Below are 16,100 nucleotides of genomic sequence, written 5' to 3'. Positions count from 1 at the left end.
TGGGTGCGCTGTCCCGCGGGGAGCCCGCTGTGCCCAGGTCTGTGCGTGACACGGGCTGGGGCCGCGGGCGGCTCTGCCGAGGTGCCCCGCGGTGCTGTGGGGCGGGGGGGCTGCCTCTGCAGGTCCGTCCTCACGAAGGACCCCGCTGTGACATCCAGACGGCGCTGGTTCTGGCGCTTTAGAGCCCCCGTCCTTGGCACGAGCTGCGTGGCGGCCCGCGCAGGTCGTGCTGCTGTCCCTGATCTCCTACAGTTTGAAAAGGCAAAAGTTGCCATTTCCTGACTTGATTTACTGCACACCCAGTGTGGCGCTATGTAGGAAGGGCAACAATAACTAGGTGAGGGTCTGACTGATACCCAAGGCACGGAAAAAAACAAGCTAAATTTTTGGTTTCTATGACCTTCTGTGAGGCGATGCCACGAATTAACAGCTAACAAGCCCACTTATAAGTCTTTCGGGTAGCTTCAGTGATGCAGACTCTCTGAATTCAGCTAAAAAGCTATGGGAGTCAACTTTTTATGTAGTCATGACCAACCGCCTTGCTTGTTCAGATTAATTTAGCATTTGTTATGATATGAATTTCGTGTATCGGAAAGTTAGGCTCTTTGTAATTCTGAGGTGACTTTAAAGACTTGCTCACTGATACTGGTTCTTAAATGTTCTTAAAATGTTGCCTGTTAAAACTGTAATGCTGCTAATGGGTTAAGAATGGTGCTCATAAATGCCTTTGTAAGGTTTTTTTGAGCCAGAACCGCAAAGGTAAGCTAATGTATTATTGTTACTGGTTTTGCAATGAATTCTCATGCTTGGAAGTTCTGCTTTTACTGATGAACAATGAAAATAAAAATGTCAAGTTTTCTTATTTTTGCAATGTAACCAAAAAGCTGCTGGAACAAATGTTATGGGATTGGTGCAAGTGTTGATGTAAATCCATGCGAAAGAGCAACATTTTTTTAAAGCAATTGAGCTTGAGACGCTGTGAAGAGCAATTGTTTTGTTTTCATCGGATTAATCTCAGTTGTTCTTCAATAGCCTCACTAAATATCGGTGTGTATTTTAATTAAGTATAATGCTCAATACAAAAGCATTACGGTTGCCAATGATTCAGTGTTTTCCTTTTGTTGCAATTTATAGATTAAGTCCTATGTCCTATTCAGTCCTATTCAGTCTCTAACCTCTGAAAACTTTCTAGCTAAACCTTGCTCTTGCCCCCTGTACAGTTGTGTTTTTTTTAATAGAGTTTCAGCATGTTTGAGCTAGTAAATTTTCCTGCTACCTTTCCTTTTTCTTCTGCATCAATTAGGTTCTACTTATCTTACAGATTGGTAGATAAATGCAATTGTTTTACTTTGCTTCCAGAACTTGATATCTGAGCTTATCAAAAACCTTTTCAAGCAACATATTCACTATGCTCTGCTAAAATATGAAATTGGAAACTCAAAATGAATGCATAAGTATTGCTAATATGCCTTATACTAAGGGGGTGAATGTGTGATCAAATGTCACCACAGCATACCAGGTTGTTGCTTGCTTAGTGGTGCATGGTGATGATGTGCACCTATGCTCCAGTCTGGATGATTTGTGCCTGTAATCTCACAGTTGTGAGATGCCATACCTGCACTTGACTGGTTGACTGTTATATAATTACATAGCAGAATGTATTAACTTTTCAGCCTCCTAGTGCTCTAAAATTCACAAAAGCAAAGCTGTAACTTCTTCCTGTGAAGAAGTTTTTAGTCATCATTTGTTGTCCCAAGTCAGTCTTGCACCAAATTGTCTAGTGGCTTGTCTAGAATTTAACACTTCAGCCTCAGTGCTATGTTGAAGAAGAAATGTTAGCCACAAGAGTCAGGAAACTCAAGAAGCCATATGCTTGTAGTATTTTTTTTTAATTACAGAGAGACAGCATCTGAAGCCCTTCTACTGTCAAAATATTTTAAAGATAACAAAGGTTGTAGAAGTTCTATTTTTAAGTTGACCATTCAGGTTAACTATACAGGTAGAATAGATGTTTAGTGCAATAGCACAACCAAATGAGTTATAAAAAAAGTTCATGCGTTTAGTTTTCAGCTCATGGTCTGTTAGTACTTCTGGTGCTTTAGAGTGTTGTGTGATCAATGTGAGACATAGGCTTCATTGCTTGTGTAAATTAAAAATAAAGGAAATTTTAAAAGTTCATTAGTTTGATTCACTATTCCATTAATTTTTTAAAATATTTTCCTTTTTTGAAGGCTCTTATTTATACAACTGTTTGGTAAATTTAATCTTCCACGTCCCTGCAATTGAAAATTTTCCAATGCGAGTTAGCTGTGTGCATCTAAATGATCTTAAAAGTGTTTGTAGACTTGTTAAAAATAAATATGTAAAAACTAAAACCTATAGAGTTGTCCCACAGTTGGTGAAGGGAGAAACAACATCTGAAAACTGCCAAATTGTGGCAGTTTTTCCTTTAAAAACTGAGTTTAAAGCTTTATGTTGCTTTTGCCCAATTATACTATTCTGGATCCCTAAACTGAGAGATATTATTGCTTTGTCAGTTTATGTTCTTGTTAGCAATTGCACTCATCTGATAGTCTTAACTCCTGTCTTTTTAGGCCTTTTAATGCCTCAGAACGTAAAGCAAGCTCCTATGCTGTTGTAGACTGCGATCAAGCAAGAAAGGAAGTTAGTGTCCGCACTGGAGGAGTGACAGATAAAACATCAAGAAAGACTTACACTTTTGATATGGTAACTGCTTGGGGGACTTCTAGAAACAAGCTAGTGCATTTCTCCTGTATGATCTGATTACTGTATACTGTGATGTTGTACACTAATGTATGGATAAATGGGATGTGTTTTCTTTGCCTCAACAGGTTTTTGGAGCTCAGGCAAAGCAGATTGATGTATACCGGAGTGTTGTTTGTCCCATTTTGGATGAAGTTATTATGGGCTACAACTGCACAGTCTTTGCGTAAGTAAGCCAATTACTATTATTATTATTAGGAAATTTTACTGGAATTGTAGTTTCTTGTTTACATTTCAGGTTTTTTTATTTTCACAGTTATGGACAAACTGGCACCGGTAAGACCTTCACAATGGAAGGGGAGCGGTCACCCAATGAGGCATATACTTGGGAAGAGGTATCTTTTCACTCCTGAAATTTCTCTTCTCTGTGCTGTTGTTCAAAGTCAGAAATTGCAGAAAGCTAAAGAAAACCTAAAGTTGATGCCTTTCAAATCCAGAAGCTGGCTTTCCTTAAACTTTTGTAAATTAAAAAATGTTCATTTAAATGAAAATCAAGATTTATACATCCTTAATGCATGCATACATTTCTTGGTGATCTTTATATGGAAGATGATCTTTGTCCAAGGTAGTCTTGCTTATGTCAAATCAGAATATCTGAAATTCCCCTCCCCATCTGCAAATCTTTAATACTTCACTTTAATCTATAGGATCCACTAGCAGGTATAATACCTCGTACATTGCATCAAATATTTGAAAAGCTCACAGAGAACGGTACTGAATTTTCAGTGAAAGTCTCTCTTTTGGAAATATATAATGAGGAGCTTTTTGATCTTCTGAATCCAACTCCAGATGTTGGAGAGAGACTGCAGATGTTTGATGACCCTCGAAACAAAGTAAGTGCTGTCTTCCAAAATTCATGTCAAAGGTTTCACGGTTGTTGAGAGATGTATAATAAGCATGCTTTATTTTCTGACAGAGAGGTGTAATTATTAAAGGCTTGGAAGAAGTAACTGTACACAACAAAAATGAAGTCTACCAAATTCTAGAAAGGGGTGCAGCAAAAAGAACTACTGCAGCTACTTACATGAATGCATATTCCAGGTACAAATTTTCCCCATTTCAGAAACTTTTTGTTCCTGTTTTATTAAAACAGGGTCTTCTAAAGAAGTAAGAAATGTTGGAGCTAGTGCAAACTTTTATGATTTTGAGTTTGGGTATTGCAGTTCTGATTGCCAAATGTGGGTTAGAAAGTCATAGTTAGAAATTCTTCCTTGCCACATTCTATGGTGTTTATTTTAATAGGTGTATGAAGGAGTATTATAAAATCTGAATGCTTCTCATGTTAAGAATGGGCAAGCTGTTTCTCTCTGCATGATTTTTTATGTAAGCTTCCCCTCTTGTTTTGAGTTAGCAGTAGGTATTGTACGTCTTACCTGTTATGGGTGGTTGGGTTTTTTGCCAATTTTGTTTACTAAATGAAAGCTAGGTCTCAATTTTCCCTGTCTGCACCAGCAGTAGAAAAAAAACATTAGAATTTGTTACTGCAGTTAGAATTTCAAAATACTTCTAACATCTGTTTTTTACAGGTCAATGCAAGACCCTTTTTTCAAACCCCAGCTTCTGAACACTTACTGGATTGCAGAAGTTGGGGATAAGGCTGAGGCTACTTATGATTGCAGCTTGTAGTCAGAATGTAGTTTATTCCTGATTTCTCATTCTTGAATTGCAGATGTGATCTCTGTCACTGTGAACAAGTAGTGATCCAGTGTTGCAACAAGTAGGGAACACCTTGCCCATGTCAAATTTTAAATTAAAGATATACTGAGCACATCTGTCTACTGGTGCAAGGCATTGGGTATTTGGCTACTGAAGATTAGAATACAGAAGTAATTTCATCTGAAATTCCAGGGCATTTAGAGAATGTATTCTGTCTGTACTGTTGCTTTATGCCTGGTGAAACTGATGTAATTTGACATTTATCACTTTCTATATCTGTTAACTTCCTATTGTAAAAACTTATTAAAGGAATTAAGCTAAAATAATCTTGAACTGCACTGCTGTTTTGAATGAAAATTGAATTGAACTTCTAGATTTTTAATACTGGATTCAGCTAATGACTAATTTTCTTAGCTTGAATAAAGAAAATTAAAATGCTTCCTCTCACATTCTTAAAAACTGTTCTTAGTGTATTCACTAAAAGATCTACAAGTCAGCTTTCTTGAACAGTCTGAATTGAGAACACACAAATGTAAACAAAACCAAGGAATTTCTTTTTGCTTGAAATAAGATAAAATTTACTGGGAATGAATGAGGTGAACATTGTTCAGTTGCTTCATCAGTGGTTTTAAGTGCTGTATTCATATGTATACACACAAATATGTGCTAGAGTCACTTTGTGTCTTGAAAAATGTATATGTCCCAATTTACGGGCCAGATGTCTTCCCTCAGAAGACCCTAACTTGCAGCAGTATTGTGTAGCAAGCAGTTGGTTTGGAATTAATGGGATGTCTAAAACTGAATTCTTTTATAGCCGTTCCCACTCTGTGTTTTCAATTACCATCCATATGAAAGAAACAACAGTAGATGGAGAAGAGCTTGTTAAAATTGGGAAGTTAAACTTGGTAAGTATGTTATTAAATTTCATTGATGACTTTCTTAAAGGAAAGAACTGCAATAATTTGACCTCATTCTCTTTACAATCTAAGATGGCTTTTTTCCTTAGAAGGATAAAAATCATTGACTTGCATCAAGTGATATGAACTTATATTTGTCACTCTAATGTTTGTCCCATTTGTCACTGCAATGTCTCCTGAACAACTCATGAGCTAGTTCCTGTGCTGTGTTCCACAACACTATGGGGCAAGCATTCTTCAGAGCAAATTGAGACAGAAGCATTTCCTTCCTCTTGTCTTTCAGGTTGATCTTGCAGGAAGTGAAAACATTGGTCGATCTGGGGCAGTTGATAAAAGAGCTCGTGAAGCTGGAAATATTAATCAGTCTCTCCTGACACTAGGAAGAGTTATTACTGCTCTAGTAGAAAGAGCCCCACATATTCCGTACAGGGAGTCTAAACTCACAAGAATCCTTCAGGATTCTCTTGGAGGACGAACAAAAACATCAATCATTGCCACAGTTTCTCCTGCATCTATAAATCTTGAGGTAAATTTAAGTCTGAAAATATATTCCAAAAATAGGTACTATATTGTGTTAATGATACAAAAATAGGAGCTAATTCCTCAGTCTGACCTAGTGTTACATCTGTTTATCACAGGAAACACTGAGTACACTGGAATATGCCCACAGAGCAAAGAACATAATGAACAAGCCTGAAGTTAATCAGAAGCTAACAAAAAAAGCTCTTATTAAGGTAAGCTAGACATGTATGTTCACAAATTAATGTCCTGGTTAGGTTTTCTTCTGTTAATGGAGCTTTTGCTATGCAGGAATCATGATGTTATGGAGAAGCCATAATTATAGCAGTTAAAAAGCTGTAACAGTGCTTTTCTGAGGTAATTTTAATAACTGAACCGATGCTTTCAAACTAAGCTGCTCTACTAGTATGCCATCAGTCACTTTGTAGCCAATGAAGCTGTTGCTAAGACTAAAGCTGGATGGAGCAGGCTGCTGCTACTAGCTAGGACTCCGTATGGTTTACCTGCTTACAGGTTAGTGGAGAGCTGGTAAATGACAGTAGCTGTTTTTCTGGACTTAATGTATTAGCAGCTTCATTCCTTAGAGAATGCCTGAGCTAAGGTGAGTATGAGTGAAGAGCCAATGTGAAGTAGTTTACTGCTACTAAAGAAGGTGCAATCCCAACTGTGAGCTGTTGTACGCAACCAAGTATGATGCAAATGGGAGGTTTCAATGCTCTGTATAGATCCAATAGTATGAATTTAAATGGTGCTATACTGAACTTGTGAAGTGTTTTGCCCCTGTGCTTATGTAAAACTTTCATGGAGCACTATCTTTGTGAAGTATCTGCTAAGCTAAATCTTGAAAGCAAAGTAGAAATTTTCAGTTTTATATGCAATTGTTTCTTTATGCAGGAATATACTGAAGAGATTGAGCGTTTGAAAAGAGATCTTGCTGCTGCACGAGAGAAAAATGGAGTCTATATTTCCCTTGAAAATTATGAGTACGTCTTCAAAATTTTTATAAAATGACTAACAACAAATCTCAAATACTGGTACCTATCCCTGTACAAAAATGCTTTCAGATCTCTTTTTACACCAGAATATTGAAGACGGGAGAATTAACTGATTGGTCAACTTGTTCTTCAGTAATTAATTATTATACAGAAGCTCAAGGAGTAGGTTTCCACTGAAGACTTTATATGTGGAATTCATAAGCGTAACCAGGGTGCAGGTGTGCACCATGCAGCCTTTCTTTTTTAGTAGAAACTTAGAGGAGAGCAAACCTGGTACAATTTACTTCATTTGGTAAGAGGGCTACTTTACACAGAAGGTTTACAATGGAAAATTGCCTTAAACACTTTCACTAAGGATTGCATTAAGTGAAAATTACCTGCTTTTCATGCAGAAGTTAGCAGTAATTATTTTCCAAAATTACTAAATATTTAGTATAAAAAATAGTAGATAGCTTGAAATCTGCCTTTACTTGACTAATTCTTTCATTTCTTTTAATCCTTCCTTGAGAGCCCTTAATGGAAAGTTGACAGTTCAGGAAGAACAAATTGCAGAGTATATTGACAAAATCAGTGTCATGGAGGAAGAAGTGAAAAGAGTAAGTGAGGTTTCTCAACTGTGGCTTAAACTTTTCAAAAAATGAAAAATATCTGGGGAAGGAGGAAAAGAGTTTGAGCAAAGAACAATCTGAAGAGTTTTGTTCTCAAAGTTCCCTGATTAGCTAAGAGTGGGTGTTTCCTAATCCTTGAAGCTAGGAAGTTGAAATGTATATGAAGTTGCAGGATGTGTTACTTTTTCAAACCTTTTTAATGGCTACCAGTTTGCCTTTAATTTGTTTTACTGGATTTTCAACAAAAATCTGCTTGTAAAATATTATTTCAGATGACATATCTGCTTAAGAGCAGAGAATGAAGGGAGAGAGAACATTATGAGCTCCCATTAAGAAATTACACTGAAAATGGGAGCTTCCTCTTTAAAATAAATGCAGGTATTGATTTGCTGGAATATGTAACTCCTTTTAATCAGCTTTACTGTCTCATTTTGTTTGCTTAGCTTTGATTAGTGGGATTTTTTTCTTGTGCTGAAACAATTATTTGGTCTTGGGGTTTGAGTGAGGAAGCAAGGGATTATTACAGTGAGAATGGTGTTGGTTTGATATTTTCAGTGAATACGGACTTTCTAAATCGATTGTCTAGTTTTAAGGCCTCAGAGTCTTAGCTCAGCTACAAACTACATTTGTAGATGAAAGCTTGCTTTCTGGTATTGTGGCATAATTTGAGAGATGTGAAATAGGACTGTTGTACTTACAATAAACGGCGTTGCCCTATTCATATTTGTCTTCCTCTTTAGATCACTGAACTATTCACAGTGAGTAAAACTGAACTTGAACAGTGTAAAACACATCTGCAAATCAAGGAGAGAGAACTGGAAGAAACACAGAAAGATCTGCAAGAAACAAAAGTTCATTTGGCTGAAGAAGAATACATGGTTTCAGTTTTGGAAAACACTGAACAAAAACTTCATGGCACAGCTAGCAAGGTTGTCACAGTTCTTACTCCTAACTGTAACAGTAGCTTCCCATCTTTAGGAGCTGTTCAAGGAAATTATTGCTGCTAAAGCATAGGAGTGTGACAAAAGCAAGCTTAAGGCAGAAAACCTAGAATTAGCTCTCTACAAATTATATTATGATTTAAAGCTTCTTAATGATTGCAGGGCTTTCTCTGTGGTAACACTGGCAGTTGACTGCTAATCACACTGCTCTGTCTGGAGCTACCTTTCCTTCAGGCCAGTTTGTCATGAGAATTCCAGTGCTTTGCAGTATGGTAGTGTCATTATTTGTTTTGCAAAATAAGTAGTTTTCTTCTGCTAGAAACTTCTGGCGGGCCCTACAAAAGAGTAAGTGCTACATGTATCAAAAACTGGGGTAGAAAAATAGCAAAAAGCTTTTCAGATACATGTGCAGTAACTTACACTTGCTGAGTGAATAATGGAGACTGTTACCCCATCACCTCTACATTTTAGGGTGTGGTTTGATATGCTTGTTGATTGGTCATAATTACCAAAACATATTTAATGTGAGGAGAGCGTGAGTGTCCTGCTATTTAAACTGTAAGGGGTGAAACTTGTATCTTTATTCATAGTGAGTATTTTTCTACTCAGATTCCTGTAATTGGGAGGGGATACCTGTTTTTTTGCACGCGGGTTGTAGAGTATATGTGCGAGAAGTGGGTACAGAAATTATCTATGTTGGCTCCAAAACCAGGAATCTAATGTATGTTTAAATTCTAAATTATCATGGAACTAAAATGGAATTAAATAATATATGTACTGTCAAATGTTTCAGCAAAAGTTGAAGTGGTCAGAAGTCTTTTTAGTTGTTTTGTCATAAATGGTATCTTAATTCCTTTGTTAATATTTTAATTTCAACGTTAGAACAAATGGTCTCTAGTAGGTCACTTCTTCCCATGTTCTACAACTAGAAATTACAAAACCAGAACTAAGAATAATGTATGAAGTAAAGGGAAAAACCTGTCTTTCTAAGGGGGGAAACTTCTTAACTCAGAACTAGATTTTTTTGTTATATATGCTTGACTTCTTGTTTAAAGATTGACTAACTTTAAAAAATTGTAGTTACTTAGTACAGTTGAAGAAACTACAAAAGATGTATCTGGTCTCCATGCGAAACTGGACCGTAAAAAGGCTGTTGATCAACATAATGCAATGGTCCAAAGTACATTTGCAGGACAAATGAATGTTTTATTCAACACAATACAAGATTCAGTCAGTAAAAACAGTTTGAAGCAGCAGCAGATGTTGACGTCTTACACAAATTTTATAGGTAAGTGTAGTGCCTGTATCAGGATATCATCTTGAAGTTTTGCAATAGTAGTATCAAAGACCATTTCCTAAAACTTATCTGTTTTATTAAGTGGAAGAGGCTTTAAGTAATGTGATGATTATAATTGTGCCAATAATAATTTGGGATGATCAACAGTCTTCCTGTGCTGTAAGAGGCAATAAGGTGATTAGCAACAGAATTCCTGTCTTATACCTTCTTAAAGAAAATTTGTCATTCTCTTTGATTTCTTTTTTAGGTGACCTCCTATCTACCAGTTCTTCAGCAGCTAATATTCTTGCATCAGTTGTGTCAGCATCTTTTGCCTCTGTTAAAGAATTGGTGTCTACTGAAGTTTCTCATCTGTCTGAAAAAATAACACAACATGAGAATCTGTCACTTGATTGTAAAACTGAGCTGCTGAGATTAATTGTTAGTAAATTTACATACTCTTATATGATTTAAATATGTGAAACTGTTCTTGATCAAAAGGGCTTCCATAAATATTTAGGTTTTTTTATGCTCTCTACTTGTCTGCCACTTGGCTGTGATTGTCCCTTCCTGCTTCCCCTCCCTTTTATGTCACCAGCACAAGATGTAATGTACTACATAGTAAATACTGTAATAGTGGAATACATGGATATCTAGATGGATAGCTTCTTTCAGAAATAAAAGAAGGAATAGTCATATCCTGTTTTATTTTTTTTACCACTTTTCATAGGAGGAACATAAATCTGGATTAGGAAAAGCATTAAATAGCTCAACACTGATGGTAGATTTTGTCTTGGGGCTGAACTGTGACTTTCAGAGTAACATGAAGAAATATTCTGCTGTGGCTGACAAGGTAATGCATATAACTGGTCTCCTACCTTATGCTCTTCTATCTTATTTAATTTATAGCTAGCCCTTTTTTTTTCCTGCAGCATGTCAGTATTTCCACTTCTGGTTTTGTCCTTTTCTCCTTTATTCTGTCCCATGATATCTAACTTTCAGCTCTTTCTTTCTTGTTTGATTTCCACTTCTGAGTGTGGTATATTTGCTTGTTATCTATATTGGCACAACTGCTCTCCTAAATGCAGCAGAAGAGTGATAAAACATGGATGCTTAAAGCTGTATGTAACAAATGTTATTATAACATCCCTCGTATAGTGTCTCCTGTATTTTGGAAATCTAGAAAACCAACTCAGACAAGTGTTATCACTTGCAATTTCTCCTGCTGTTGTAGCAAACTTTTTCCAGGGTAATTTTTACTTCTAGGGAATGTGATGTGCTGTCTCTTGTTATCAATAACTATATGTGCAGATAACACTGCACTTATAAAAATCCTTTGCTTCTGTTTTTAGTTATAGTCTATCCCATAATGTTTATGTGGAAATGCAGCCTCACGCTTTCATCCCTTTTTTCCATTTTGTGGAAAGCAAATCTTTGTTCCTGGTGACTTGTTCTTCTGACTGAAAATTCCCCCTTTGTCAATTATAACTTGAGTGAAATCAGCTCTTCTTGTCTAGAGGGGTTTTTTATTGCTTTTCAGACTTAGACAGCAAATAGTCCCTGGCTTTTCAGCTCTTGCTTCTTGCTCTTGTCTTAGCCAAGTACTTTGTGTCTTCCTGGCTTTTTCTACCTTGCATGCTAAATCATGTTTGCAAAAGCCCATGCCAAGTTCTAGTCTATAACTTCAGACTGCTATAAGTGTTTGAACCTTTTACATACAATACTTCAGCACCTTTGCCAATTTCCTTAGGGTAGAGTTTGTTTCTGTATAAGTTATGCTAGGGAAAAGATTCAGTTCTTACCTAAAGACAAATATCTAACTTTAAAATATTTTTTTTTTTCAAAGATGGAGGGTCATAAAAAGGAAATGGATACCTTCTTTGAAGATCTTTCTCTCACTCTGAAAAAATTATGGGAAGAAACAGCCAGTGTTTTTGCTCAGCTTCAGAATGATTGTGAGAATTTAAAAGAGGAAGTGGAAATTATGAAGCTGGCACATACAAAGGTATCCTTAGAATAAGAAGAAATCCTAACCCCAAGAGTGATTGCTTTGTTTTAAACTCTTTGTAACAGTAAATTTCAGAAGAAATGTTAGGACAGTAATTTGATGGTCCTTATTTGCTTCAGCCTTTGCTGGGCTGCTTTAAGCTCTTGTAGGAAGGTAACAAACTTACCCTTGCTCTCTGAATGTGTCTAGTATATCTCCAAAAGCAAAGTGTCTGTATCTTCTTTAAAAAATTATACCTTCAGCATTAGATGACAAAGCTCTGATTTGCTGCATTTTTAATAAATACATTCAAGTAGCCTTTAAAAATGTTAAGAAATGCATTATAACATTGAAATGTATGATGTTTTTCTTAATAGAGCACAGCTGAATTAATATCGTCACTGCAAAGCCAGCTTGATCTGTTTGCTCAGGAGACTCAGAACAACTTAACTAATGTGCTCGCAAAAAATGGAAGTTTGAAGACCGCCATCAGTGCTGTGCAAGAAAATGTTCACCTGTAAGGAGCAGAATACTTTTGGTGTATACTGATGCAAGATAAAACTATGTATGAAGAGGACTGCAAAATTAGATGCTTTTCATATTTATATGCTTGCAAAGTCTTCTGGACAAGACCTGTGTGTTAGAGCTGAGGTGTCCCACAGAATGTAGATCATAGTTCACCTTTCCCCAGAGTAAAAGGTAGCTCTACAAGGCTTTTCCTAAAACTTGTCTCTTGAGCATATTGCAGATAAGAGACCATGGTTTTGGGGGCAGTATGCTAATGAACATTCCTCAGTATGGCTGCATTTCAGAACTTCATGCCATAAAAGTTTAGCTGAAAGTTCAGTAGTGTATCTATTGCAGCATGCTTCATTCAGTTGCAGGCTGAGTAACTAAGGTCTTGCCAGAGTTTTTGGTGGGGTTTTATTTGTTTTAGGGGATTTAAGAAACTTACTGCTCTAGGTGCTGCAATCTGTAAATTTACTAAAAAGACCAACATTGTAGTTAATTTGTTTGGTAGAACTGTACTCCTTCACTCCTGGCCTCAAATATTTCTAAATGTATAATGTGTTAAAATCAACTTTGCAAAACTTCTGAACTGTTACAAATATGTTGTTGCAGAAAAACTACAGACCTAATCAGCAGTACAGCTTCCAATCACAGCAGATTTACTGCATCTCTGGATAATTTCTCTCAAGAACTCAGGATCATAAATGCTGAAAATGAGAGGATGCTGGAAGAATCCACTGACAACTGTCAACAGCTTATCAGCAATCTCAAAAAAGTGTCTCAGGGTACTGATAAGTGGGGTGAATTTACAACTGCTTATATAGCAGACTTTACCAATCAGCAGCTATTGTCCTTCAGTGATGAGAAACAGCAACTTCATGGTTTACAAAAGGTACCTATAGTAATTGTAGTCTAATACGATATTGAGACAAACTTTTATAGTAGAATGTTTAGGGGAGAAAAATTGTCACAGAACAAAAAAACTTCATTTCCCACTTTTGTTTTATTTGAATAGGTAATGAAATCGGCAAATCCAACATTTTGCTAACTTTCAGAAAGAAAGGTGTTTAAAGTATTTGCAGTCTCAAGACACCCCCGTATCTGTTAAACCTACTGAACACTTCAGGAGTTTCACTGCAATGGGAAGGGCTAAAATTACTTTTTCTTGTTCCTCTACAAATGCATAATGCTTCTATTGTTTGTAGGATTTTTTCCTTTCCTTGAATATCCTAATTCTTGTGTGGGGGTTGCACACAGAAGTATGAGGAGTCTGATCTGAACCAGATGGCACCTTTTTTTATTCTTTCTGAAATTATCATACTTTCTAAGAAACTGACTTTCTTCTGAGGATAGTTCTTGAAATGAGAGTGTGTAAAACTGACACTGAAACTTCTCAATTTGAGGTATCTCAGTTGTTTCGTTTCAGGTCATATCACTAGTCATGCACCACATCTTAGAAGAGAGGCCATAACCTTACCTTTCCTGTTAACTTGATGGTTTTGCTTGGGTTTTTTTGTTTTCAGAAAAATGAAGAAAACTGTGATAAAGCAAAAGCTGAAATTTCTGGCTATATTGGTGGACAGAAGACTGATGAGGAGAAAGAACTAAATGGCCTTCTTGATCAGATAAAGGGTGATCAGGCAACACTTCTGGAGCAGAAGCTGGCACTTAATGAGGAAGCCCAGTATGGACTGACTCAGGTTAATGGCTTCCTGCGAAAGGATCTAAAAGTGGATATTCCAACAGGTATTTAAAGTAGTCTGGGGACAGAATGGTCTTACTGGAAGCAATTTGAGTTGCAGAATTCATATGTGAAGGTTAATGGGGACCTAAATGGTAACTAGCCTTACCCTTTTATTTTTTAAGGTGCATGCAAAGAATTATGTCTGAATAAAGCATGATTTCTATATTAAGTTAATGAAAAAACTGGAGATCTGTTATTAAACAACCTGCTGGAAGTGTTTTAATAGTGTCTTTCATTCATGTACAATCTTCATTAAAGGAACAACTCCACAGAGGAAAGACTACTTGTATCCAGTCACCCTTGTGAGAACAGAACCCCGGGAACTTCTCCTTGAGCAATTAAGGCAAAATAAACGGAAGCTTGATGTTATGCTAAACAGTATGACAAAGGAGGTGGAGGATAATGCAAATCAGGTATGTGTGCAAACGGCAAATAAGGCTCTTCGAAGGTAATTTCATATATTTAAGTATCTTTTCCTACCATTGTGGAGAGTTGACTACAACCCCAGAGCTGTTGTAAGCTTTGTGTTTTACAGGGCACTTGAAGTCCCATGTACTGAGCTTTTAACAAAAATAGTACCTTGATAAAAATATAGAAGACATTAAATAATTTCTCTTTGTCAAAATTGAAGTGCCATGTCTTCTATAGAGCTGATCAAAGTTAGTACATTCACTTAGGAAATTTGGACATTAAATACACTTTTACTGAAAAACTTCTCTTTTAGGTCTTGTTGGAAGAGGAAGAAGGGTTGCAAGAATCCAGTGACAGCCTTGCTAGTGACAAATCCTTTGTGGATACAAATGTATGCTGCCACTCAAATGGTGGTATTCCCTTTTTTCAGGTAAATTCCACAGATATCCTAAACAGCTGTGTATTAAGAGTAAAGAAAAGCTATTATTCCATAACAGTGCTATAGTCTAAGGTCACCTACTACAATTTATTGTAGTCTCACAATGCCTTTAAATCCTGTAGAATACACTTTGTTGAACTTGATCTAAAAGTAACAGCAGGTTCTGATAAGTTAACAGCAGATAATGCAAATTTCTGACAAGGTGGACAGGCAGAAAACTCATAAGTAACTAATCCTGCATGAAAAACAAATCATTTACTCAATGTAAATGTGTTTTAATTGAAAAGTTGAAATTAGTTGTGGGGTGTTTTATGAGGCCAGGCAGAAATATTGGCATTCTTGATTCTTCCCTGTTTGTGCTTGTTTTTTTAACTTCCTTTCTTCCTTTAGACCCTCTTGTTGGACCAATGTATCAGTAAACCCCTGGTATATTAGGCTTGGGTTTGGCTTGGGGTAGTGGGAGAGAAGGTGTTTACTCCTCAGGAATCCCTTAAAAGTAGCTGTTGACCTTCCAGATGCCTACAGTGAATCTCTTTAGTAAATACAATGCTAAGAACCTTTTTCAGGAGTTCTACTAACTTTTAGTGTATTATATGCTGCATTATACATGAGCAACTAGTTTAATTTTCTATATTCTCTTAACATGGGTAACTTATTGGGCATTTTCTTTAAATCCCAGCACAAAAGAAGTCACAAAAAGGATAAAGAAAACAAATCTGCAGCTACAGAGAAGAACAAATTGGAGGATATGATGGAACAGTTCCTTCCCAAATCTAAGCCTCCTTTAAGATCACTGAACTAGGATAGATCTACTGTAGATTCTTATTTGGAGTACTTTTGTCTAATTGTCTACTGAGCCATAACTTTATTTGGCTATCCTTGGTCTCTGTATATAGCTATCCATTGAGGTAAACGTGGATCAAAAGATTGTCTGTCAGTTGTTCTGTCTTTGTCCCATTTTTATATGATGGAGCTTGCAAATTATATTAATAGACTTTAAAAACAAAAAACACCACAAAAAAACCAAAACAAAAACCACAAAAAACCCCAAACAAACAAAAAAACCCTGCAGTTTATGGTGCTGTATGTTAAAGTTTTATGTTGTCAAATAAGAGATTCTTTTCTGTTTCTCAGATGTAAAACAGCAGAAAGGGATGTGGAAAATGCTTTGTCAGCATTACAGCATAAAATATCATTTTATTTTTTTATTAAGTGTTCTGTACAATAATTTTGTACCTGCTTTTTATTCTGATTGCTTTTTTTAAGTAGATAGTTTTCTTTAGACTGGTGTACTTCAAATAAATCATTGGAAA

At 36.4% G+C, this 16,100-nt stretch overlaps 2 protein-coding genes across 2 annotated transcripts in view; one reads left to right on the top strand and one right to left on the bottom strand.

Moving 5' to 3' along the window:
• IDE (insulin-degrading enzyme) overlaps window positions 1–275 on the bottom strand; it is a 64,702-nt gene extending 64,427 nt beyond the window's left edge. The window contains exon 1 of the mRNA XM_010000122.1: window positions 135–275. Coding sequence (XP_009998424.1) covers window positions 135–275 — 141 coding nt within the window. The remainder of the gene's footprint in view (window positions 1–134) is intronic.
• A 433-nt stretch (window positions 276–708) lies between these two features.
• KIF11 (kinesin family member 11) lies at window positions 709–15,589 on the top strand. Its single transcript, XM_010000121.1, has 22 exons — window positions 709–734; window positions 2,595–2,727; window positions 2,853–2,950; window positions 3,041–3,119; window positions 3,432–3,617; window positions 3,701–3,825; window positions 5,255–5,345; window positions 5,641–5,883; window positions 5,996–6,091; window positions 6,771–6,859; window positions 7,380–7,467; window positions 8,220–8,408; window positions 9,501–9,708; window positions 9,965–10,137; window positions 10,427–10,549; window positions 11,543–11,701; window positions 12,061–12,200; window positions 12,806–13,085; window positions 13,717–13,939; window positions 14,196–14,350; window positions 14,662–14,778; window positions 15,467–15,589. Exons 1-22 carry the CDS (start codon window positions 709–711, stop codon window positions 15,587–15,589), a joined length of 3,144 nt encoding a protein of 1,047 aa, XP_009998423.1.
• The last annotated feature ends 511 nt before the right edge of the window (window positions 15,590–16,100 follow it).

The sequence above is a fragment of the Chaetura pelagica genome, unplaced genomic scaffold, assembly GCF_000747805.2.
Source record: "Chaetura pelagica isolate M959 unplaced genomic scaffold, ChaPel_1.0 scaffold436, whole genome shotgun sequence".
Lineage (NCBI taxonomy): Eukaryota > Metazoa > Chordata > Aves > Apodiformes > Apodidae > Chaetura > Chaetura pelagica.
The sequence above is the reverse complement of the archived record's forward strand: the minus strand, read 5'-3'. Positions and strand labels throughout refer to the sequence as shown.

What these genes read in the sequence shown, in the direction of transcription:
- KIF11 (XM_010000121.1), top strand. Translation starts at nt 709, where the DNA reads ATGGTGCTCATAAATGCCTTTGTAAG. An exon ending in AGACTTACACTTTTGATATG is followed by an intron (nt 2,728 to 2,852) that starts GTAACTGCTTGG and finishes TTGCCTCAACAG; the next exon opens with GTTTTTGGAGCTCAGGCAAA. An exon ending in AACTTCATGGTTTACAAAAG is followed by an intron (nt 13,086 to 13,716) that starts GTACCTATAGTA and finishes TTTTGTTTTCAG; the next exon opens with AAAAATGAAGAAAACTGTGA.